Below are 26,645 nucleotides of genomic sequence, written 5' to 3'. Positions count from 1 at the left end.
CAACAATGTATGGTGTATATTGAATGCAGTGAGGCTATTTTAACTTTTTCTCACTACTCGTGTTTCAGAAGCAGATGAGTCAGCTCTTCCAGGACCCAGTAAATGTTTTAATGACCAAAAGATCCCAAAGTGCCAAGTAAATTGGGAAACTGGATTTGAGCAGAGAGCAGAATCAAACAATGATGGACACTCGGGTGAACCGACTGAACCTCTGTTCCCAAACAGGTACGGCATGGAAGACTTAGATGGCATTGACAAGTCTGGATATGGAGACACTGGAATGATAGACATGGGTAATTTTGATGGGATACATTCACCATCGCACCTGGGCAAAGATCTGAGTTATGTGGGCCATTATGATGAGGATGTGGAAGCACCAGAAGGAGCTGATCATCAAGCTTACCAAACAGGCACTCAGCGGAATAGAAAGGATCAGGAAGGTTCACCCTCAGGTTCCCCCTCTAGGACTAACATTGATGTAAGTGGGGAGTTCAGCTGTTTACTAATTAATGAGGAGGGGTATCTGCAGGACACAAATGTCTTGTACCCTGAACATGTGTCCAGTGATTCAGGTAGTAGATTCAGCTTCCGCGGCCAGGGTATTCGCTTTGGCCCTTCTCTAGACAGCACTGAGGATATGTATGAGCCTTCAGCTACGTACAGCGATACCTTAAACGTGGGACAACAGATGCAACATCAGGCAACAGTGAGAGGAGCAAGGAGATACACTTGTAACCAGTGCTCCATGTCCTTCCCGGATTCTGCTTCCCTCAAGGCTCACAAACACACACACAAAGGCACTGGACAAGGGCCCCCATACTCCTGCAACCAGTGTGGAAAGACCTTTACTCAAGCTTGTAACCTTAAAGTCCACCAAAGGACTCATTTAGGGCAAGGGGTTCACCTCTGCAGCCATTGTGGTAAAGGTTTTCCTTCATTTTCTGACCTAAAGGCACACAAATGTGGTCAAGTAGGGGACAAACCATATTGCTGCACAGTATGTGGGAATAAGTTCAGCCGTCTATGGAATCTTAAGTTGCACCAGAGAATTCACACACAGGAAAAACCTCATCGGTGCACCATGTGTGACAAGAGCTTCACAAGAGCAGATATATTGAAGGTTCACCAGCGTACCCACACAGGGGAAAGACCATACTGCTGCACTGTTTGCGGTCTCAGCTTCAAACGCCTGGATCATCTGAAATCCCATCAACGCAAGCACATGACAGATCTATAATTCCTTGGGAGAAGAAGTATCAAATTATTTAATATTATTTGTGCTATCTGAAGGTTTAAGTGAATATTTATATTAATGAGCCTGTGATGGATAGATAAGGTCTATCACATTCAGTTAAATAAGTCTCATTTGTAATCAGTTACTGCTGCATATTTTATACTCATTAAAAATATACTGCCTTGGAGTATAACTGAAAAACTTGACCAACAATATCTTTGTGATTACTCAGCTGATTGAAAATAAAACTGGCTTTAGATGCCATCGTCTGTTTATATTCTTGTTTCCTGAAGTTAGTTCTTGGCACATACTTCCTCATGACATCACCCAGGTAGTAATGGAATAATGTTTTGATTTTCACTGTTGCCTCCCAGCAAGAAGGTACTTAGTTCAATTCCACCATCAGCAGGGGTCTTTCTGTGTGGAGTTTGCATGTGTTTGCGTGGGTTCTACTCTAGCTTCCTTCCATAGTCCAAAGGCAGGCAGATAGTGGAGATAGGTTAATTGGAAACTTTAAATTGCCCATGGCGTGAATGTGAGTCAGAATGGCTGTCTATGTCAGTGGTTCTCAAACATTTTACATCATTCCCCACATGACACGCCCCCTCTAAACACAAGAAAGAAAGAAAAGCCTAGCTGCACAATGAATCCTTCAGTAATTTTTGCTTTAAACAAACAACTTTCATTTCAAACAACTATTTGTAACTTTTGTCACTACACTACTTCATTACTCTGCAACACTTCTTCAAAAAAGCAACCAGTTAAACAGAATTTGAACATTGCCAAACATGGAAAAATACAGTTCAGTCTTAGTCTTAAAATACTTTTTATTAAAAAAACAAACAAATCCAGAAACTTGTGAACAGAAATGAAGGGTATATATAATTTAGTGCGAGTTTAGTACTATTCACTTAGTGGCTGCAGTGAGCCTGTTTTTGACTGCAGAGCTGTGGTGGGGCATGGTCTGTGGGGGAGGCGGACGCACCTGAGCGGCATCCCCAATCACGTCTCGCCGGCTTGAACTAGGTCCTGTTGTTGTTGATGTGTGTAGGCTGTAGCTGAAAAGCTGCAGCTGCATGTGTAAGTTGACAGCCACAATAAAGAAGTGTACTGAAAAGTGCAAACGCGGTCAGGTCTTTTGTGCCCCAATTCTGGGTTTGACCCGACCACATATTCGCAGTTTTCAGTACACTTCTTTATTGCGACTATCAACTTACACAAACGGCTGCAGCTTTTCAGCGGATGTGCATATTATTTATGTAACTGCCGCGAATTTCTTTGTACCGCCATAAAAGTGATCCCGATGTTAATCATTAGTTCCACATAACTTTTCTGCCAGGTAACTTGTGCCCCACCTGCCACACACTTTGAGAACCACTGGTCTATGTGCTAGCCCTGCGACAGACTGGCGACCTGTCCAGGGTGTACCCTGCCTCTTGCCTTTAGACAGCTGGGATAGGGCCCCCCCCGCTTGACCCAGGAAAGGCTAAGTCGAAGAGATGGATGGATATCTGTGTACTTTGTTGTGTTTCTTGGTCAATTCACCATCTGTGTGGAACAAGAAATTATATAAACATCTGTAGTTTGTAGACTGAGCCTAGCATAAGTCTGACCTCAGCTTCTTCAAATGCTTTATTTGATGTTGTAAGATCTGGTATTGATTGGAAAAGTCAATAAGAGCTTCTAGATTTACAAGAGTAAAGAGAAAAGGTTGACTCAGGAAAAACACAAGATGCAACAAGTGTGTGTGTTTTTTAACTTTTGTCTAAAGTTAGCTACTAAAGAGAATCCTGTATGACAAAATAAGATTTTTTTGTAAATGTTTGTATATAATAAAGAGCCATACAAATAAAACAATTGACAGCTGATAGATACAGACTCAAAGAAGATGTTCTGCCCAATATTTAAAATACACACATTTGTTGCCTTCATGAAGCGCATAAAAGAAGCAGAGATATCAGAATAATACTTTTTTAACAGGGGCTTTTTTTTCTTCAACAGTCAGTTTTGTTTGCTCATGAAATATGAATTCATACAACTGATGAATCTTTTATGGTAAATGTAACCATCCCTACCACACACACCAAACAGCACTGTGATCTAGACAGCAGCTGAATAGTCTTGGTCCCATGTCTATTAGGAGCCTGTATTCTCAAAACAAATTCAGAGGCACTGTTTTTATAGTTTAAAAGTCATGTTGCCTGTTTATTGCCTAATGAAATCTAGGGCCTGATACATTTAAATATTTTTTTTAAAGGAATAGAAAGAATACAATCAAATTACTTTGATTCATTTTATAGTTACGATTTCATTTGTTTACCTAATGTTTTTATTTTGCTGTTAAAAGAAGTAATATTATTATTAGTATTATGTACACTAGCATTTTCCTTAAAGACATTTCCACCACAAGGTGGTAAAAATTGGTGCATATTATCCTCACAAGAATGCTGGAAGTTAATTTTCTGAGGCTCAAAGGTTTGTTGTGGGGATATGAGACAGAACTGTAAACCCAGTGAAGTGGATTTAATTTAAGGTCTGGACTCAGGGAAAGGCCTAAAGCAGGCAAGTGGGAAAAACCACTGCCTCTTCTGTTTGTGTAAAGAAGTTTAGCTACATATTTAATTCTCAAGATACAAAAAAAAAAAAAGTGGAAGAAAACTTAGTTTTTCTACATGATAGAAAAACTATGACAAAACTAATAGTTTTTTAGTAAAAGAAAGAAATAATGTGCAAAAGAATAAGTTCTGTTAGTTCTAACTGCCCATAAATTCTGTAGTAGACAGTAAAAAAATGGAGATTTTCTGTCATTTAATTAAATAATACTTAATTACATTCATGTAGTATGAAAAGTCCAAAATTTACACTCTTCTTCACATTTTCAAACGCTGTCCAGTCGGCCGGAAAGAAAATATGAAAAAAAAAATGTCCGCAAAACGATTACAAGTTAAAACTGACTGCCAGGTGCAGCCTGATGGTTTCACTTTAGTAAAACGCGTTTCGTTTTTTACTCGTCTCCAGGCGAGGCCACCGTACTGCGTTGTGCGTGACGCCACGAGCAAAAACAAGGACCACAGGCGAGTGATGAGTAGCTAGCTCCGTTCAACGCAATTTAATTCCTTTATCTAAACAGCTGTTACAATCGAAAGCAAAAACCCACGCGTGAAACATCTCGACAATTAAGATTTCACTCCCGTTTACAAGTGTCTGTAGCACTCGTACCGGACACGATATCACACGAATGCTACAGCTAAATATTAGCTGGCTAGCTGACAGTTCAAATCGACGTCTCATATCAGTAAACATCGCGTTAGGCTGCTTTTTACCATTAATAATGTTATTAATAAAAGCTTATCCCTCCTCACGAGGAATACCGACAGCGGAAAATTGGTGTATTGTTGAATAGAAATTACTCTGCGGTTATGGCCTTCAGCTTACAACATGTAGCAGGATTTTCACAATACACCATTTAATAAAACATCAAACGTCATTCTCCTTTGCATTCATTCACTAAAGCACATAAGCCCCGTGAGTAACAGCTAATAGACAAGGGAGGCTGATAGAGTGCACCATGTCGGACCTGGACACCCTCATAGTCACCTTTCAGACCCAGCTTTCAGATGTGATGGAGGCTGTAGTGAAGACAGCCATGTTTGAGGTGACCAGGTTGGTGGAAGATGTGTTTTTGGTGGAGGTGAAGCGCAGGAGCCAGGAGATAGAGTCCCTGAGGATGCAGCTGCAGTGGATTGAGAGCAAATTCAAGGATCAAGCAGGGAAAGAAGGAGGAAAGACTGGAAGGGGCGTGCACTGTGCAAGGCATGGTGTGGAACTGTCCACTGACACTGCAGAAAAAAGGCCTAAAAACCATCAGGAAGGTAAGAAGAAACAGATGTAAAATGAATTTTATATAGGTCATGGGATGCCCTAAATATTGTAAACACTGTTGTGTTTCTGTTTTTTTTTTTTTTAAAGAACAAGTTAGTGTGAAGACAGAGAGTGACTCTTTTGAAAGATGGACAGCAAGCTGCAGACTAGAAGACACATCAGAGTCGCTACCAGAGGCAGACAGTGCTACAGCTGCACAGAGCCCTGAAAGGGAGCCAGAGGTGAGCCAGATTAAATGACTACCAGAGCAAAGTTATGTTGTACTGACATTAAATAATCATCATCATCTTCTTTATGTATCTGTATTTTATTGGGTGCTTCTGGACACATTTCAAGTGCTATAAGAGCTGTAATGTTGTATAAAAAAACAACAGTATCGATAATGGCTCTAAAAATTGGTGAAATGGAACCAGTAGATATTCACAGTATTTCATGCACTGTATGTCTTCAGGCAGCAGAAGAAAAGGGTGTGAGATCAGCTGTTGCTACGAAGGAGGAAGAAGTTAGTCAGCCATCTTGCTCCTCTGTGCATATGGGAGGGTGGAACTGTAGTGGTACGTATTGTTAGGATCTTATCTTTCTTTCAGTCTGTCCATAGTAAAGGAACATTAAGCATTATTTATTGCACAAACACATACCCTCTCGACCCTACCGTGTGCCGTGATATAGCTCCCTATCCCCTCAAGCAGGTGTTATGGTTGACACATTGTTTTATAATTTATTCTTTGCTTTAGGAGAGCTTGACTTGTTAACCTCAACTCAGTTCTGCTCAACATTAATAAATAAATATAATTTTTTTTTTATCTCTGTGGCTCCTGGGGAAAATTAATTGCCAGACAAACAGTGACCACTAGGCAATTTCAAACTCCCCACCCCAGTACATGACAGGTTTGTGTTGCAGGTAGGCCACTTTAACATTCAGACTCTTTTACATGAAGAATGTTGAATTAAGCAAGACATTTTCCCAGAAAGGTGTCGCCTGGATTGCAGTTGGTGTTTCTCCAGCATTAATGGTACCTACAATGATGTGCATGCTAACATACGCTCAAATAGACTTTAAACATCTGAAAAGTTGGGAAATTCCTTTATTACAGCATGCAAAACATTAAAAACAACCTAGAACACAAAAGATTAGGTTTTTTTCTTCAATAAGCCTAATATGATAAAACAAAGTAGCCAATATAAGGTAAAAATCTTAATAAAGTACAATAGAATATAATGCAAATAGTAGGGTATAATACAACACGTTAGTATAATAAATTCAGTAAAGTAAATTAGAATAAAATGGCTTTTCAAATTTAGCAGATGACATTAAAGTGACTGGTCCCTATGTCCAAAATGAAGATAGAATTTTTGTTGTCCACTTTACCTCAGTGCACCTAAAAGGAATTCAGGCCCGAAAGAAACAATAACATTGTTGCATTTTTTTAATTAATTTATTTTTATTTCCTTAATTTAAAAGAAAAATCCTTATTTTCTAGATGAAGAGGGACCTGGATCAGACAACGAGAGTGGAACAGTTCAGGTACAACCCAAACAGACTGAAGAAAACAGTGAGGAATTATTGAGAAATGTCATGAAGAAAGACCCACAGATAGCTTCGGGTTATGGCTTTCCTGAAGACAGGCAGGAAAAACACCTGTCTACAGATCGACCGCGTGTTTCATCTTTGGAAATAGATACCAGTTGGGCTGGCTTGACTGTCACAGGCGCTGAGTTGTTGCAGAATCCCAGACTTGGAGCTGAAACGGAACGTGATCCAGTCAAAACTAAAGCAGAACATGAGCTGTCTGATTCTGTCAGAGCGGACATTCAGGTTACCCCAGGCAGAGATAAAATTTCATCCTCAGGGTCCCCTAAGGCAAGACTAAAAAACAGTGATGTTTTAGGCCTGACTGTCAAGAAGGAAGTCATTCTTGATTCTGATGGATGTGAGGAAGGTGAGCATATAGAAAAGAAAATAACAAACTCAGGTATGTCCTCTTTTTCATGTTCAGTAAAGCAGCACAAGGTGAGTTCAGAAGCACACAGACTAAACCACATTTCTCAAAAAGCTGCTGTGCAAGAGGTTATGAAGCTACATTCCAAAGCCGGTTCAGGTTTCAGATTGCAAGCCGCTTTACAGCATCTCCACCGACCGATGAAAAAGCCGTCTCACACTCTCTCGAACAGTACCGCTGCGGCACTGTCTATAGCTCCCTCTCAAGTTGTAAACTTAAATAACCTTCAAAGAATTCCCTCCACATCCAAAGCATCTCCTGCTGTATCCTCAATCCAGCGAGTTCACCTGGGTGACAAACAGACATCAACCCTTAACCGAACTGGAGACTCCTGGGTCAGCAACAGGTCCCAGCACCATCCTGCAAACTCTCACCACGTCAGTCCTGGTACCCATCCAGACTCTCAGTCTCACGCCGCTCCAAGGCATCTCCTACGCTGTGGGCAGTGTGGGAAGTGCTTCCCCCACCCCAGTAACTTGAAGGCCCACCTGCAGACTCACACAGGTGAGCGGCCTTTCTGCTGTTCGCTCTGTGGCCGGAGTTTCACCAAGCTGAGCAACCTTAAAGCACACCGTCGCGTCCACACTGGAGAGAGACCATACTGCTGCTTGGCCTGTGGCAAACGCTTTACCCAGAAATGTAATCTCAAACGCCACCAGAGGATCCACCTTGATGCATGTTGATAGAGATCCAACATACATCATGAAAGGACAACTTAAATATGTGTATTTCTTTAAGATGCTACAGAGCTATGTTGTGTTGCAATACAGTCTGTGTGAGGCTTTGCAGGCCTTCTTTTTGTATATTTATCTTTTAAAGTGATTGTCCTGAATAATACTGTGCATTCCAGAAAGGTTAATCTAATAACATATAAAAATGTTTTAATGTTACTAAAGGATGAAAAACAAGAATGTGTTGTCGTTTACCGTGTGCAAAGATAGGGCAGTTCATACATTTGGTCAGTAAAAGACTGTGAATATGCATATTATTGTGTTGTGTCAACTGCAATGTGCCTGTGAGCACACAAGCACTTGTCAGCCATGGATCAGAGCCTACATTTATCAGCTGTAACATTTATTCAAACTGGTAAGCCTAGCTCTAAAAATACTTTGCAAAATACTACAAATTTAAACAGATATCCACAGGACACTAAAATTGGTTAAGGTGCAGTAGTTAATGTCTGCAACAGCAACTTTTCTTGCTATACCTCTCGTTATGCCAACTTTGCATTAAAAAAATTTATGTTTATTGATCAGTGCTTAGATTTTGTTTTTAATGAGGAAAATTACATCATAAAGAAAAAGCTTATGACTGCTCTCTTATTTGTAAGGAGCTGCTGCAGCAGATGGAGCCACATATTTGATTTGGCACCGAGTTTTAAGCTGGATGCTCTTCCTGATGCAACCCTCCCAGGGATTTGTGCCTGCTCTCGGGGATTTGTGCCTCCTCCCAGTCTTGTACCGGGGATCTTTCATGTTGAGGGAATGTGTTAACAGCGCTGCCCTATTGATTACATCATAAAGTAAGAAAAGTCGCGATTGCCATAATCTAGAAGAACATCCATTTAATTAATTTTTAGCAGATAATTTTTAATACAAGAGTTTACTGCCTGCAGAGTAAGTTGATAAATGGTTCCAAGTTGTTCTTTAAAACTTGTTAATAAATATAGGCCCAAATCATTTGATCTAAGAACCCTCCCTCCGGTAACGAAACAGTTTTAATGTAGATGCATCCTTTTTTAGTTTTAAAATTGTACAATGATCGATGATCTGATATTTCAAGATGCAAAGACTTCTTTACCAATGTCTTGAAAAGTGCTTCTTTTGAAAAATGATGTATCATAAGTGATGATTACATTCATATTTAAATATTCATTAATCGTATCTGTTTAAGTTTAAAAAAAGCCTTAAAATAACCCTGATATTAAGGTTTTAAACAATATTGCAGTATCTTAATTGAACACTTGGTGTCATCCTTTCACCAAACTTATTGTGGCAACGAGGACCTGGGCAGAGATTTTTTTTTTTGAGGATTTCGTACCCTCTTGTCTTGCTTCTAATGTAATAATGTAATATAGAGGTGCTCTCAAAGAAAACCCCTCCATTAGAGTAACAATCCGTGGTAACAAGTGTCTGTAAGCACCGTTTTAGCTGATCTGTGTGCCCAGACCTGTGTGTGTTACATATCTTACACTCAGGATTAGGCTTGATGTGTTGTATCTGTGAAGTCAGAGCAGCACTGTGCAGGTGGTACAACCGATAACATTTTAATCTTATTTTCAAGGTGAGGAAAAAGCTAGCAGAGGCTGATCTCTTTCTCCCTGTGTACATGTATGCGTGTGTGTGGAGAGAGAAAATGTGGATTAAAGCAGTGCTTCTGTCTACAGATGGTATCTTTCCTTTTTGATGTTTGAACCCAATAACAAGAGAAGTTATCTGTGAGGTGTAATTAAGAAATACCTACTTAGCTGAATCTGCAGTGAGCATAATAGATAGTGCTTGTTGTTTGTGGGGGATTGTGAAACTAGTCTGTTTAATGTGTGCGGTGCTCAGTATACCTAAACATTGCTGTATGCATCGCGCAAACATTTACCTTCTGCCTGTGCATTTCAAACACTCTTGTATGAGTCATCGTTTTGTTTTAATTCCATCGCTGAAGCGGTTTTTCTGAAGATGTTTATTTGGTTAAAAAAAAAGCAAATACAAAAAAGACCAAACCACAATTATACTTTCATTTTCCCTTTCCTGCTCTCTTTTGCATTTGAACACGTTTCCCTTTCTTCTGAGACTCTTTCTGGCCTGTCAGGGAATCATAAGCCTCACTAAGTTGGTAGCCTTATGAAGAATAGGAAGCTGGTTTTTTTTTGTGTGCAGGTTGGTCTTTCTGACTTTTTCTTTGGTGACATCAGAAAGCCACTTCAAGCTGGGATGCTGTTAAGCTTGATTTGGCTTAAAAAAGAAAACATACTCTAAGAGAGGAGGAAATTTTTGGCAACCCTCCACAGAGATTTTGTTCTGAGCCAAGACAAGAATTATAATACGGGCATTTTTAAACCAATTTTGTTAAGTAGAGTTTCATTTATTCAAGCATGAAATACATTTTTGTTTGTCCAGTAGTTAGAAATAGAACATTTGTAATCGCCCCCACAAAGGCCTGTAATGGTGGGTATAAAAGGAAAAATGTGGGCTCTCTGCCTCTGACTTTAAATGCTTAAAACAAAATAAAGAAATCATACAACGAGGCCTGCAGTAAGTTGATCTACTGGAAATAAAGTCATCACTGCTACTGTGCTGCTGTTTCTTTTAATTTTGTCACCTTCCTCTTCTTAAAAGCAGAGTAATAATAATTTCTTTATATTTTTACTAATCAATAGCTCAGTCAAACTAGAGCAAAAATAGGACAGAGACTGATGGCAACTAGAAAAAATCAGGGATGGACTGTGGATTTTATTGAAATTCTTTGCACTTTGCAAACAATTGCAAGTTGTGTGACAACCAGCTGGTTCTTTAAAGGCTGAGTGTGCAACACTCTCCACCTGTGAACAACCACTTTCAATCTCAATGTGACTGCGCAGGTCACCTGGTGATAGACAGCAGACTGTGAGTGGTCACAGACCAGGGCCCGTGGCAAATATTTTCATTGGGCTGCTGTCTCCAGTCACTGTTTTTCCTAGTGTGACTGTAGCATAATAGAAAAATCAAGCACATCTGTATGCACAATATTTTGGTATTTTACATTTTTGTTTTAATGGCCTTGGTTTCTGGTATCTTTGGTCTAAATAATAAGATATCCTTAAACCTTTGTGTAATGTTTTCTCTTGCCCTGGCCTGCAAATGTTTTTTTCCTAGTTTTTCTTGCTGTGTGAGTTCACCTGTAGTATAAAACACCTAAAATTTATTTTTTTTTTTTTGGTGTAAGCTGTAAGTCCTTGCATTTGTTATTACCACATCACCATGTCTCCTTTCGTCTGTGACTCTTTGGCTGATCTGATCCTTTCGTGGCTTTCAAGAACCAAAGAAATAATCGCCCAGTGAATCTTTTAAGACATGTTTGGACAAATGATAACTGGAGAGCATAAACAAACTGTATATTGCCATGTTTAAGTTGGAGGACTTGTCAAAAAATGTAGTCACCTGCTATTGTTGAGTTGTTCAAGAAAAGGGCATAATAGTCAAATAAGTGAACCAGATGTAGGTTATAGCAAAATACTACATCACACAAAATCAATAGGGCAAGAAGCCTTTCATACTCTTCCAGAAAAGCTATTCTTCCTCCACAGTAAATGACACTTTATTGTGACAGCCCTTTATTTAAGCTTAAATACACAGAAGCCTGTAGTATATTCCTTCACAATCAAGACTCATATTGGCCTTGCCTTTCCATCTCCCACTGTTTTTAATATGTTTCTAATTGTAACCTGCAATTCAGCATTGTCAAGTGTTTTTTAGCTACTGCCTTTCATTACCTTGAGCCTGTTAACACTTCCCAACGCTGGGAGAGAGACAAAGGAATCTGAAAGAATCTGACAAGAAAGGATGCTGAAAGAATGCACCATAAAGAAGACATGTAAAATTCCTAATATTCAAAGAACCGTCACCCCCTCGTACCCAGTTACAATAACAGTAGAAGTGCTTGACTGGACCTAATAATTTGTCTTCATAGCTGAAGTGATGGCTATACAATAAAAGGAAAAAAGCACTTTTCTCTGCTGTGTCAAACCATTTCAATATTATATTCAGTACTTTCCAGGCCAAGGAGCGCACTGTGGAAGATTTATGTCATGTTGCAAGGCTAGTGTGCCTTATTCATCACACCTTCATATTTCATAAAAGCAGTATGATGTGTTTTTCATTCCAACCTTTATTCTCTGTTTATTCTTCCCTGTATGCTCACTAAAACTATTTAGAAGTAAGTTTAACACCTTGAGACCTTATTCTTTGTGTATTAAAGAGTAAGTGCAACTATGAACACGGCACTACTTTAGCTTATTTCTACTAAGGTGGTGTGAGCAGGCTCTGTATTCAGAAACATTTAGAGAATACTTTCAGCATGCTCAGCCTGTCTTCATTATGAAAATATTCAGAAAGGAGCTTAATCTTTTAGTTATAACATTTTGATGACCATTTATTAAATCTGTCACACTAAAACGAGTAACATCCATTATTAATTTCTTCTCTCTTTACTCTCTATTTCTTTTTTTCCACCTGCTTCTCTAAAATGTCTCAACCTACTTCACACACCCTGCCTTAATGTCTTAACATTCATTGTTGTAAGACCACTGAAGCTATTAAGATGGGAGTTGAAGACCTTGAGCTTCCCTTCTTTAATTTTATTTCATATGAATGAATAAGTACAGCTATGGTGTTGGGACTACTTTTTTTTTTCTTTTTTACCTAATATAATATGAACTTGGATTGTATTCACAAACATTTAGAGAATACTCAAGGGAAGATCTTGAAAGTTTCCATAGAGACTCAAATCTGATAGAAAACCGGACTTGAATCTTTTAGATATGATGTTCAGTCAATTGAGAAATGCTTGCACAACGCATCACTCTCTTTTATTTCTTTCCTATTTCAACACCTACCTTACAACCATTGCCTTACCAACATTTATATAGATTTTTTTCTCTAAAGATCAATCCCCGTGTCTTTTATGAACTCCTGACCTTTTCTTTTCAAGGCCTCCATTTGTGGGCTCAAATGAATTGCTTTGGCAATTGCTTTATTGAGTAGGGGGTTACACTGATGCTTGGTGCAATCATAGACTGCATATGAAAGATGGATGTAGCCACTATGATGTTAACCATTGGTTTCCTATCTCTATTTTTGATTTGGATAGGCCAATAAAGCTGCCGTGAGAGGTGAATGACGCAAAACTCTTCACTGTCCAATCAATGGTGAGTGCTAATTAGCAAATATTAGCTAGTTCTGGAGCTGTAGTGAAAAGGCGGTAATATTTTCAATAAGATTAAATGGCATAAATCTAATCGAAGTCAGTTTAAAAGATCAACACACTGACAACCTGTCTTGCTGCGGAAGGGGAGGATTGATGTGAGATGGCATTTTATAACAGGACTAGGGGAGCTGTGTGCACTATTTTCCGTACTCTGTGCTCGTGAGCAAACCAAGTGGCTTGTTAGTGCATCCAATTTAACAGCTATCCAGCATTTTTGCTAAACAAATCTGAAATAACTGTCAGGCTGCAGAGGAAAGCCTTGTTTTGCTCTGCAGGTGGGCTTTTCTATAACGATGCAATAACATGTGAATTGTCAGGTCAAAATTTAATTCTCTTCAGTTTTGTTTTTTTTTGTTTTGTTTTTAGAAGAATCTTTCCAATCAGCCTAGTCTGTGCTTTGTGTTTAGGGGCTGTTAATGTTTACATGCTAGCCTGCTGCACAGTGACAAAGACCGGTGGAAAAAGCATCAGCATAATGATATTGTTACTGCAAGTATTTTAGAATGCTAACATGAGTGTTTAGCTTTAATCGGTGATTAAAAAAGCCCTCTCACTTTTTACATTTATTTTTATGTAACTACCTGCCTAATATTGTGTAAGTCTTCCTTATGCCATCGACATAGCTCTGACTGACTGATGTACTGTGGAGTCTGGCACTGGAACATTGGCAACAAATCCTATGGGCACAGTGGGTTACGGGGTAGGTCCTTTGCGGATCGTGTTTTTCACCAAGCATCCAATGCATGTGCAGTCAGATTGAGATCTTGGCAGTTTGGATCAGTTGTAGTAGTTTCATGTAGCGCCTCGCCCTGCTGGGGAGGCCACTGCCTTTGGGAAGTGCCATTGCTACACTGCTGATCTGCAACAGTGTGGGCGGTACTGGACAGAATAACATCCAAATGAATGACGAGCATTTTATTGTAAGAAATTGATCAATGTTATTATTCACTTCTGCTTTCAGTGGTTTCTATGTTGTGGTTGATTGGCATACATAAAAGCATCCTTGAAAGAAGATCCTTTTTCAAGAACTTGTTTTCATGTTCCCGAATAAGAAGCATTCACTGCATTTTAGATGAAGTATTCTCTTCATTGACAAATAACTGTTGCTCTGAGGAGCTTCGACATTCAGGAGAACTCCTGGTGGTAAGATAAAACACACTGTGATTACTGTTACCGGACACAAATAAGCATTTCTCTTTGATACTCAGTGAATAGCAATGAGAGCAGCCACTTGACATTGGGAGTTATTTATGAAAAAGGAATTTATTTCTATTTGTCTGTTTCTCTCTACACCTGTGTGCAGAGAGAGAGAAAGGGATGGAGAATCGTGCATACTGGTGGGGTTCACACTGTCATTGCCAATGGACAGGCATGCACATCTTTCATCGCTCTTTGTGTGTGTAATAATAACTGTGCTTGACTCTTTCCCCTGCCATCCTCACAGTGTGATGCTTGTTTGTCCTTCAAGTTTGGCAAAAGCTTCCGAAATCACATAACCTGTCTTGCTGTGTGTGTAAGTGCACCTGCAGTGGACAGTCACAATAATAGAAAAATCTGTTTCTATGCAAGAATAAATCCAAAAGCCTAAATAGTCCTTTTATATAAAGACTAACAATGTACTACATTTGTAATATTAAGCACCTTACATGTCCATTCATTATGTATTTGTCAGGAGAGAACCTTTGGCATGGACAAGAGTAGCACAGGGTCAACAAGATCCTTGTTAACAAGGTCTCTGAAATGAATCAGAGAGCCTGGAGTGTTTTCTCTTAGTAATAATTTCAATTTTGTCCCTGAATATATTAGAAGCGATCTAATAAACTGTTGTAGATATGGGTAGGTCCCAGAGTTAGCTGTTGCATAACTCTCTGTGTTTGGCCACCATTATTGTCAGTTCCATATACACTATTGTGCCGCTATACGTTGTGGGAAATAATTATGTGACACCCTGCTGAATTTGTGACTTTGTTCACTTATGAATACATTTTTACAGCAGTTTCATTTTAATGTAGAGAGACAGAATAACAACCAAAAATCCAGAAAAAATTACATTATTTAAAAGTTACAAATTGATTTGTTCATCTCATTGAGTGTAAGAAGTATTTGATCCCCCGACCACCCAGGCAAAATTCTGGCTCCTACAGATTTGCTGTGTGCCCAAGTGACACACAGATCACAATCAATCCGTAGAATGGGCTACAAGACATCAGCAAGAAGCTTCGTGATGAGGTGACAGCTGTTGGTATGATTATTCAGAAATGGAAGAAATGATTGTGAATCACCTGCGATCAAGAGCTCCACGCAAGATCTTGCTTCATAGCGTGAAGATGGTTATGAGAAAGGTAGCGGATCAGCCCAAAACTAAAGTGAAGCTTCAACGTGAACAGCAGCCAAGAAACGTAGGATTTAGAGCTTTTCTGTGCACCAAAATACTTCGTGAGATATCTGCAAACCAAACTTACAAATTCAACAGGATATGAAACGATTGTTTCCTCCACTGTATACTGAAATGGCAAAAGATCAACAAACAGACCTGGGAAATCGAAAATTCCTGAAACAAAATGGAAAACGTTTTGTTAACAGTGTTGGGATTTGTTTTAGTGGTTAGCCTCCAAATAATTATTACAAACTAGGAATTTTGCAAACTGTCCTAATAAATGTTGGCTAACATTTGTTTGCAGGAATTAGTAGAAGTTAAAACAGGATAAAATGGACATTTATTTGTAACAAAGACAGAAATATGACTCCAAATCAAAGCTATCAAGTCTGTAAGGGTGTATTAGGTCACCATTGTGACTCTGCAAAAAGATGTTTTAACTGCTTCAGCTTCTTAAAAGATTGTATGGTAACAAAGATCATGACAGCATTTGTTATAAAAATCCAGGACCTGCTCATATTAGCAAAGCTAATCAAATCATGTTCAACCAGCTGAGGCCTGCCACTTTGCGAGGTTTGATTCGGTGGTGTTGAAGAGGTGATATTTGTGACCAGTGTGATAATTTAGGAGGAAGCACTTCAACCATTTTACTACTACTAAATAATAATAGAGCAGCTGTAATCGCCTGTTGATTGTTGATTGTCACATATTTAGACATACTCTCGATCCAGCACCAGACCTCCATTGGAACATTTTAGTTTTGAATCTGAATGAACTGAGCTCGGACACAAAATATGTTCCACTCTGTTGTCAATCAGATGATCATTAAGCACAGTACAGTTTGTGCAAATGCTGCGAGAGATGATATGGATCAATTTTGGCACCATTATGTAGTTTTTTCCTGACTTTTGTTCCTTTTTGCTAATGCATTTTGTCATGTTGTCATGTTCACAGTATTTGCACATTTGAGAAGTCCAGAGAGTTCCTCCATCACACTGGATTGTTCTGCAGTTTGATTAATCCATACCTGGTAATTTGGGCATTGAAGATTTCTTTGTCTTCTCTGGAGCGCTGTTAATTGTCTAATGTTGATTTTGAAAGCATTCTCTGTTCAAACAGTGTTTGTCGATGTTTGTCAATACTCATCGGCGTCCAGCGTGGTACAGATTGGCCGTGTCTATTCCTTTAAAGTCCATTTTCATTTGTTTTTCTCATCATGTTATCCGCATGCTATATTCTATGTCTTGATCTTTCTTGTTTTCTCTTTGTCCTCATCTGCACAGCTCCCTCTTCCCCACCTCCTGTGTTTTCTCGCTCTCACCTCTTTGACCCTCATCCTTCCTTCTCGGCTCCCCCTGCACACGTTTCTCCACCCACAGCCAATCATAATATAACTCTGGTAGCATCTGAAAATCTGCCTATAGCAGGATCCAGGACTTTAAAAAGTGCCATTTTGACTTGTCATTTCCCCTTGTTTAGCTGTAGGCACATATCCTCCCACACACTCAAAGCAAAGTGGCTTCATTTGCAACTGTCATCATTGCAGCAGTTTTTTAAACTATGTTTAACTACTTTTTCTGTGTCCTTGTCAAGAAGATGAAACTGGTACTTTTGTGACATAGGGAATTTCAGCATATTTACAGTTAAAAGGGCAGGATTCCCATTTTGCCTTTTGTTTCTTCCAATGCTAAACATGCAACATTACAAGATTTAAAATACTTCCACTGATGGTAAAAATGATCAATTACTAATGCTAAAAATGAAAGATGTATAGTTTAAAATCTGTCTTCAATGAAAATAAATGGTTCCGCATCGTAGTAGGCATGTTGCTATGCTTATGCTTTCTATTCAACTCTAAACACAAAAACTGGCCAAAATTCACTGGAATTGTATTAGTTTTGCTGGTATTTGATAATGAATGGAACTATTCAGAGGACATTAAAAGTGATAATAATGTATTCTTAGAGGGGCTTCAATGTGTTTGACAGATTGAATGCCAAGCTAGACTCCAATTATTGAAACATTTCTCTCAAAACCTCAAAAGAAAAAAAAAAATTCAGCATCTTACAACCAAGAATGGCTTTGTACCATTCTGTCCACTAGATACTGAGATATGTCAAGGAATAAGTAGAAATGTATACCGTAATACTCACCTTTGAAATAATTCTATAAAAACATACTTCTTGTACAAGACTTTCTGAAGGTTCAGTCAGTTTGAATATACAACATACTGCTCAACGAGATGTTAGAGCTCTGTGCAAAGGTATAATTTCAGCCAGGTAAGTTTCAGGTCATTTTTCTTACAGAAACCCTTTTAAATATATTCTGACACGGCAGAAGAAAGAAGAGATGAGCTGATGAATTCATCCATCTGAATCACGTTCAGTTATTACCTTGTGCGCAGAGCAATAAAGTTAACTAGCAGCAGCCATGTGATTGTCAAGCATTTTTCTTCCTTGAGTTTGACTCTCAAGTGGCTTTCTACCTCATCTTTTTACTGGAGGTTATTGGAGTCCTGAGAGGATGACTCCAGGCGTTACTCAGGGCTGAAAAGAAGCACCTGCTTCCCTGTTTTGTTATGGGCAAAATGCTTGCTTGTAGTGTTAATTATTACAGTTATTATTTTCCCAAAACAACACAAGAACGGAGCATCGGTGGAATTGGTGAAGTGCAGTGGTGAAGCTAAAAACCTTTCTTAAAATTTTAACTAAAACTGGCTCCATCGATTCACACCCAGTTCAGTTCAGGTTTATTTACAAAGGGTTGAGGGACTTTATACTAAGACGTAAAGATCCTACAGTATCCAGGAGAAAACCCCTGACAAACCAGTGAAAGAAAACTCTGTTTTACTGGTATTTTAGCAAACCTGTCTGACTCAATGACTTGGACACACGCACTTGCCGACAGAAATCAAAAGCACTCTGACATTAGAGGCTCAATCAGCCAACATCTGCTGAATCCCCAAACTGCCATTTGAAAATGTCGTGAGAAATATATCAGCTCGTGCTCCAGAACAATTATTACATTAGAAGAAAACTGAGAAGTGATTAAAAGTTATACCCATAACACCAAGCATAATTAATGTGGGGTTTAACTGTTTAGAGAGAAAATACAGGAAATTAAGTCTTTTCCTACCAATTCTCTACATTTGCTCTCAAAGTCAATCTAATTGATAGAGTCAAAATGAATCATTTCAAAGAAAAAGATAAACCTCTCAATCCAGTTATCCTTGATTGTACAGATAGAACAGCAGGAAATTCCCTTCAAAGGACTCATTTCTGTACTGGACATCTCACATCTGCTTTTCTCAATTAGGCCTGTCTGTTACATTACCTTACATCACTATTGCTAGCCACATTCATTACTTTGTTCTTGAAAGCCTTCTTATTCCTCGAGTCTAGGTATTCACAGGCTCGGTACGAAATGCTGCGATTAGGAGCGTCATACCAATAGTGATGCGGTGTATTTAAAAAATAGGCTGCATTCAGCAGGGGTCAGTGTTGCTCCATGGAAAACTGTGACACTGCGAGTCTTTTCTGGGGTGTGTTGATTGAGCTGTGTGTGCAAATGTGCCATAAAAAGTAAATCTTAACAACGCAAATTGACACGGTACCACACAAACAAAAGCACACTCTTTAATCTAGTTTCCAGCTCTGATTCCCAGAACTATCAAGCAGATGACACTTCCTCTTTTTCTTCTTTGGATGCTTCTTCATGCTTCTTCTTCTCCAACTTTTTGGTCTTTTTTCTGCTTTCTGAAGTGTTCTACCCTCTGGTCACACAAACACACACACACTGAGTAAGACACACACGATAGCAAAGCAAAGCAAGGGAGGAGAAGCAAGACAGGCTGAGAGTGTGGGTGAGAGTGGAGAGTGATGATAGCTATGGTTTTGTGTTTTCCCCCTTTTTCTCTCTTGGTAAAGGGATCCACCTAGAGCAAACTGGCGCGCACACACAGACAGATATATACAATTTTTGTTTTCTCATGAGGGCACTTAGCAGATATAACAAGGGGGGAAACAGGCAGGAAGAGTGGCTTAAGAAGCATACTGGAATGAACGTGTCCATTTCTCTGTAAATTTTATCTCATTTTACAATGGAAGTGTCTGTGGGACTGACCAGTGTATCTGTGTGGACATGTATCTGAATGTGTGTTATACATGTCAGCCAGAATAATTTTGACTCCGTAATGTTGTACTGTGTGGTTAAAGTTACTCTCCTGCTCCCTTTCCCATTTAACAAAGTCTATTAGATGGCTTATTGTGGAAGCCGAGAAGGAAAAAGAATCCAAGGCTACATTACCTCTTCCTGGCTAAGCCTGGAGCGAGTATCTGGACAAACTATTGAGCAGACAGGGGTCTGTCTCTCAGTGTACTGAGCAAGTGTGATAGAGAGAGAGAGGAAGACAGGGACTGGAGATGGAGAAGGAGAGACAGATCGGATTAGCTGAGTTGCAGTTATTCCATTACCTCTCAGCCATACATACACACGTGTGTCTACACACACACACACACACACACACACACACACACACACACACACACACACACACACACGGTGTCTGGCTAGAGACTGCAAGTTTTTCTGGCTGAACAAAAATGAAAAAATAAAGAAAGAGAGAGATGAAAAAGTGAAATGGTATGAAAACTGACAGAGCAGCCCCTATTTTAATTGCATTCTGAATGCTGGTTTTAGAAGCTCTAAATTCTCTGAGCACTGGAATTAAAAGTATCCCGGGATGTCCTCTGACGATTCTGTCTTTTGAGTAGCTTAGCAGCATAATATTTAATAACCCCTTAGTAAACACTGCGAGGAATTGCTTAATAAATAATTGAAGGGAAATTTATAAATAATTTCCCCCCTTAATCTACTCCTGTGCTCTGCTGCCAGGTCCCCGAAGTGATGCTCATCCCTCTGGACAGTCAGCAGTTCCATTTTCTCACCACTTGGGGGTGCTCTGGTTATATCGAATAAATCAGCTCCTCGGGACAACCAAACGAATAAAGAAATAAATATATAAATGGGTTATTCGCAAGAAATAGCGCATGCTTGTAAGAAACAGGACCTAACCCTCTATTAAAATCCTGTTTTTGAGAAGACTACTTTTGTTATCGGTGGTGTCTCAGATTTCTGGGCATTTTCAGGAAATGATTTTGTGCTCCCAGAGCAGCTGCATAGTTCTACAATCTGCTCCAGGGTCTGTACTAAATGTCAGGAAGTATACTGAGGCAGGCCTGTTTGACTTTGGATTAAAGTGTCCGTAGTGTTTGCTAATCCAAAAATCACAACTAAGTAGTATTATTACAACCCCTTTGCCGAGCGTCTTCCACTCCTTCCCTTATTTCTCAAGTTTTTCGCCCACTTCTCTAATTATGCTTCCTCTTTCCTTCATTCCCTCTCTGCTACAGCTCACAGTGGCCTTGTATACAGTTATCAACTGGTTGCTAATGAGAATGAGTGGGGGCCCATTATTCATTATATCATTAACATTTAATCACTTTGTGCTAATCCTAATAACCATCTCACACAGTTTAATCGGTTGTCACTTTCTGGAGCAACCGCAGCATCAGTGTGGTTCGACATAAAGTCTCCCATGTTGCTAAGGTTAGATTTACACTTATGATGAAAGTTTTTAAGTTAAAATTGAAATAAATTGCAGCTTTAGAGATCATTAACTTGGAGATTCTTGGGTATAAATTGTATGGACATTTGGCAAATTTCCTCCTCATTGCTCAGTGACATTTCAGCCCACTGTGGCAACCTCCTCTTGCCCCACTACTTTCTTCCCCTTCTTCTGTCTGTTCCCTCATCTATCTTAGATTTTCTATCCCTCTCTCCTTCTTTGTCCATTGCAGCACATGTCTGGTTTCCTCATCCTCTTGTCCAACAATGGTCTTATAAATTGTACAGGAACCAAACAGTGGAGATGCTGACACCTTTAGTGTCAGGAAGGAAGCACGGAGCCAGAACAGATCCTCAATCCATCACTCATCAGCAGGGAAAAAGAAAGACTTGGACGAAGGTGTGAAGGGAGGAAAGGACAGAGTGAGAGAGGGTATAGCAAGAAGTAAGGAGGGACAAAGCGAGGGATACTTTATGGGGAGGGCTGGCAGAGAAAAAAGAAAGGGAGCGAGCAGCCACCCAACACAGTCATCTACTCCCATCCATCCATCATCTGTCTCAGCCCAAAGGCTGCCACTGCTTCATCAGCATCAGCTCCTTGTACATTTAGTGCACGTGCGTGCACGTGTGTGTGTGTGTGTGTTGGTTGGCAGGGGGACAGAGACAAGGTCTATGAATATATGCACAGGACTGAGTGTGTAAATGTTTAATATGTGTATGTGTGCTCGACTGAGCTTGTCTTTTTTGTGAGTGCCGTAAACCTCTGTATTAATTTATGCAAGCAGAGCGAGGGTGCTGTCCATCATTTAGATTTGTCGAGCTGCAATTTGTTGAAACTGTTTTGAAATGTTATGTTCCAACACATGCATTTACCCAATACGGTCCAATTTAGGAAAATAGCACCAAAATGATTGCTATTATAGAATTACTGTACAGAAACACCACTCCATCTTTGAACACAAAGACAAAACTCTGCTGCTTGTTAGGAGGTGTGGCCTATCTCATAATGCAAAGTCCTACATCATGCTTTTCACATCGTCAAGTACTGCTGTTTGTTAAAGCCATCTCAGTTCTACAGACAAGGTATCCTTTGACGTTGGGCATCGTGGCCCAGGCAGCACTAAAGTTTAACATTTTGGAGGCTTGTCTGGGAACCTAACCACATAGTTAGAGTGCCCAAACCTAATCCAAAAAGCAGGTGAAAGCTAAAGTAATCAGCAAGTGAAAACAAAGCTCCCAGACAGAACAAGAGTCTTGTGGCTGAGAAATCATTGCACCTCTCCTTCTTTCTAATGGACTGTCACTCTTTAAAAAGCACTGTGAGCTCTTATCTCACAAAACACAAAAACAAATGACGCCAACAACAAACACAATCCTTTTTTTTGATTTGTGTCGTACTGAATGACTCCTAGTGTATCAAATAAATAAATGAAACTATATTCATTACTAATAAGTCTTAGAAATGGCAGTGAAGGTAGTTATTTTACCATGGTTTAATGCCTGCCTCTATCCTTTGCTAATCTAAGCTTACTGCCTGCTGTCTGCTTTTATATTTAGCTCTCTGATAAGACAATGGTATCCAATTCAAATGTAACCAGGTGCTGGATTTAAAACACTCAACGTGATAATGTTTTGCCAAGGTTGGAGCAAGAAGGAGGAACCAAATGCAGACATGACTGGTAGGCAGGTGTCATTTACTCTAACTGCTTTAATTAAAGATCAAAATAAAACTGGAAAAACGTAAAACTGGAAAAACACGAAATCAGACAAGACCAGCTCAACAAGTGGTAAGAAAATTCAGTGCTAGTCAAACTATCAATTACTGCATACTGGAAGACGTTGAACGCAAAACTAATCCAAAGAGAGTTAGTTGGGTTAATAAAAGCTGTTTTGTGTGTCTGTGATAGAAAATTAACTATGATACAAAAAAAGTCACACGCTGTCAGGGAATGCAACTTGGTTTAATTTATTGTAAAAGAAGCACCCATTTGTGCAACGAATGTCAGATTTGTTGTTGTATATAGTGCCTCTCAGTTACCATAGTAACCATAGTCCACGGATGTCTAGCGAGTTGGAAGCATCGCTAAGTGGCAGGAGTGAAACAATTAAAACAAACTAGACTTCAGATAGAACCCAAGAACGAGTAATTTATTCAACAGTTAGCAGCATTTTATGTTTAATGGCACTGTGTCAACTTTAAAGTCATTATAATATGGAATTCCCCAGAGGAGCTGTTAAGAACTCTACCTTATTCCATCTTTACACAACACGCTTTGCTATGTGCTTTGATGCCACTGCAACGTAAATATATGCTGAAAATGCAAAGGAACTTCAGAAAATGCTTCAAGAAGACTTGATGGTAGTTGATCAAAGGGTTTTGGAGAGCAGGTTAAAGTTTAACATCTCAAAGACTCTTGCACTCAGCTCGAGGCATGCTCTCAGGACAGATCACAGGCGGTGCATTTTTTGGAACAGGAGGCTGTTGAGCAGATTAAAGAAGCCAAATTGCTAAGTGTCACGTTTCATGGTCAGCTCATGTTCATAACATAGGTGCTAAAATGAGCGTTTCCGCGACTAGAAAATGTTTCTTTATGTATATAAAAAACAATAGCAGTTTAACAAGTATTGCAATCCATGGTCTTATGCCACCCTAATTACTGTCCAGCAATATGGTCTGACACTTCAAAACAAGACCTTATTAAGATCCAGTTCACTCAAAGCAGAGCTTCACAATCTTCACTCTCTGCCTGTAAATGAGGGACACCATAGAAGAGATGCACTGTTTTTGGATGAGGGTAAAAGACATGCTGGCTTCTGGTCTGGTCTTTTAAACAACAAAAAATTGTGTATTTGTATTCAGAGCTATTATGCAATAATGAGGGGCAGTGTCATAATGCCAGATGTTTCTTCATGGCATCTTGTGCTTTAAAGAAAACCGTGAACTACTGAAGAGGGCCGTGTCAGACTGGAACAGCTTTTTAAAATTGGATTAATAAAAACTGTAGAAATAAATAAAAGACAAATGAGTTAATTATGTATGTATCTGTGGCATCACTGTTTTGCTTTTGACTCTTGAAGGAACTATAGTGTAATGTTTGAACATCTTGTACTGTACCGAATAGTTGTTGCTGTGGTAACAAATAGCGGAGATCCAAATAAAGAATAAAATGAATCACTAGCATCTCTTTAATATAAAGTAGAAGAATAATTTTAATTTAGTGGACATATCATTCTTGCGAGTTAAGTCGTTCCATACGATAATTCTGTGGTTTATTTTGCATTAAACATGTACTGAATATTTTACCACAGCCATAATTAAGCTGTTCTATCCAGTTTATTTTGGAGGCTGTTTTGGAATGAATTAGGATAAAGCGCTTTCAGTTTAGAAAGCATCTAGCACCCAGGCACAATAAATGCTTTAAAAACATTGTGACATTTCCATAAAAACTGTGCGCCACTCAACTTAACCTTTTTGCTTCTCTTTATTGCTTTCCCTGAGCTCTGCCACACCTCTCCTTCTTCTCCCTGGTTGGCTTTGGCACCATATTGCTAATTGTGCTTTAAAAGGAAGATCTAATTGTGCAGAAACAAATCCGGGTTGAAAGAATTATCCCGAGCTTTTAGTACTTGTTTATTATTCAGCCAAATGTCAAAACCAGTGGCTAATGCTTTCATTCACACCCCAGTGTAGAAGGCAGTCATTTTAAGGCTTGATAAATACAAGACTTTATACATGTTGGCTTGCTTTTATTTATTTATATCCTTCTAGGCTAGAAGCAACCTTGGATGATTTTCGATTGACTTAATAGGGCCTCTCTTTTTCTCTGTTTTTCACTTAGATTTTACAGCGAGAAATCTTTATTTCCTCTGCAGGCCTGCTGGCTAATATTTAGTGTGAATACAGTTTTGCAAGTCTTCTCTGCTTCATTATATTTGCTGTCACTCCTCTACCCTTTACAGAGAGTCAACAAAACTAAATGTCCCAGTGCACGCTGCTCTGTCTCCTCTCTCCTGCTCCTCCTCCTTTTCTGAAGAAAGGGCAAATGAATGATGCTCACTGTACTGACAAAAACTTTCCCCTCACTCTCCTCGCTACCCCTCTCCTCCCTCTTTGCTAATGAGCAATGCTAGTTCTATTGACCTACTTGTGGACTTAAAGGAAATCCAATCACAAATGCCTCAGGTCGCTTTCTTCCCACTTTGGGAGATTAAAAGATTCAATTCTCCCTGCCTATCCACACTCATCATCATCATTTCTCCTTCCTCTCCTTTCGTCTGTCTGCCCCTTCCCCGAACCCCCACCCTCCCCGCTCCACGCCACTCCACCTGACTGTCGCTCTGCCTTTCTTTCCCCCTGTTTACTCCCTAACTAAGTTTTCAGGCTGTTTTACAAACTTGCTCTTTCTCTTTCCCCTTTAAACTACAGCTGAGTAGAAGAGTGCAGTGTTGCAGATAATTATCAGCAGGAGACAATGGTGTTAATAGGACAGAATGGAGTTTGATCTCATCGGCTGCAGAAGGACAATGAATCTCTGGCCGCAGGACATCAGCAGCGTCTAGAAATACACACGGCGACATAACAATGCTCATAAATTTTCATATTTGCAAAGCGCAACTTTCTTTTATATTCCCACATCTGTGACACATACACACTCAACTTCATCCAGTTACTGGAAAAATTCTCAAGCTCACCAACTACCATTATCCCAAATACACAACACGCGCACAGCACAGACCTCATACTGTGCCTTAAATGGCAGCAGGATGCTGAGAAACTGTTTGCCTTGCCTATTGGCCATGGTGTTTGTTTGGTTTCATGCATACTGTGCAGTAATAGAACAGAGTGACCGAAGCACCAAAGGGGGTCTGCTGATAAACTGGCTACACTGTGAAGACACTGTCTGTGGGGTGCAGTACACGCGATACTCAAATGATATACATGCTGCTCATAGGCTAGAGGTAGAGCGTGCACACAGACATAGATGAAAGCCTGCCTTTTGTTGTCTAGTTACCCATTAAACATTTTGGTCTGTTACAGTATATCAGTTTTGAAAATGTAAAGAAATACCCATTTCTTGCAAGAGATATAATAGGAGTTTTGTGTTACTGCACCTGCAGTGAATACTTGTTTCTGACTGGAAAGCAGGTGTCCATTAAAACTACATGAAAGCACACTGGTTACACAGTTTGAACACTTTAGCCTGTTTCTGAAAGTGTCTCCCACACTCCCAAAACTCCTCATATTTGCAGCTGTTTAAACACTTAAAAAACTTGTTTTTATTAGTTTTCTTCAAAGACAGCATATGCGCTGTCCTCTGTTTTTATGAATGTAATTCAATTCAGTCACTTATGGTTAAAAATGTAATGTTTTATTTTAATTTAAAGAGCTAGTAATCCTTAAAAAGAGAAACATAAAGTCAGCTGGAAGTAAGCCCAACAGCTAAAATAGAGTTATATTGGCTATTTAATCCTCTGTGGCGGGACAGACCTAACCATAGGTCAACCTGACTCATTTCAAAGATGGCAAATTGGATCTGTTTTTCCTCTTCCATTAGAGTAGTTACAGAAA

General features: G+C 39.4%; 1 protein-coding gene across 8 annotated transcripts in view; it reads left to right on the top strand.

The window, feature by feature from the left end:
• si:ch73-109d9.3 (zinc finger protein 880) overlaps positions 1-26,645 on the top strand; it is a 51,672-nt gene that overhangs the window by 2,839 nt on the left and 22,188 nt on the right. The window contains exons 1-5 of one of the 8 annotated variants that reach the window (XR_005692056.1): positions 4,073-5,106; positions 5,204-5,337; positions 5,568-5,670; positions 6,598-8,638; positions 12,958-21,453. Coding sequence is in view for 2 of the 8 variants with exons in the window: in XM_040004652.1 (XP_039860586.1) it covers positions 4,803-5,106; positions 5,204-5,337; positions 5,568-5,670; positions 6,598-7,799 (1,743 nt within the window). In the remaining 6 variants the exon portion in view is untranslated. Of the gene's footprint in view, positions 1-68; positions 5,107-5,203; positions 5,338-5,567; positions 5,671-6,597; positions 9,502-12,957; positions 21,454-26,645 lie in introns of those variants that run through there. The other 7 variants (XR_005692061.1, XR_005692059.1, XR_005692058.1 and 4 more) reach the window with 7 other exon arrangements.

This window comes from Simochromis diagramma, unplaced genomic scaffold, assembly GCF_900408965.1.
Source record: "Simochromis diagramma unplaced genomic scaffold, fSimDia1.1 OVJJ01000487.1, whole genome shotgun sequence".
Classification (NCBI taxonomy): Eukaryota; Metazoa; Chordata; class Actinopteri; order Cichliformes; family Cichlidae; genus Simochromis; species Simochromis diagramma.
This window is presented reverse-complemented; position numbering and strand designations above follow the sequence as displayed.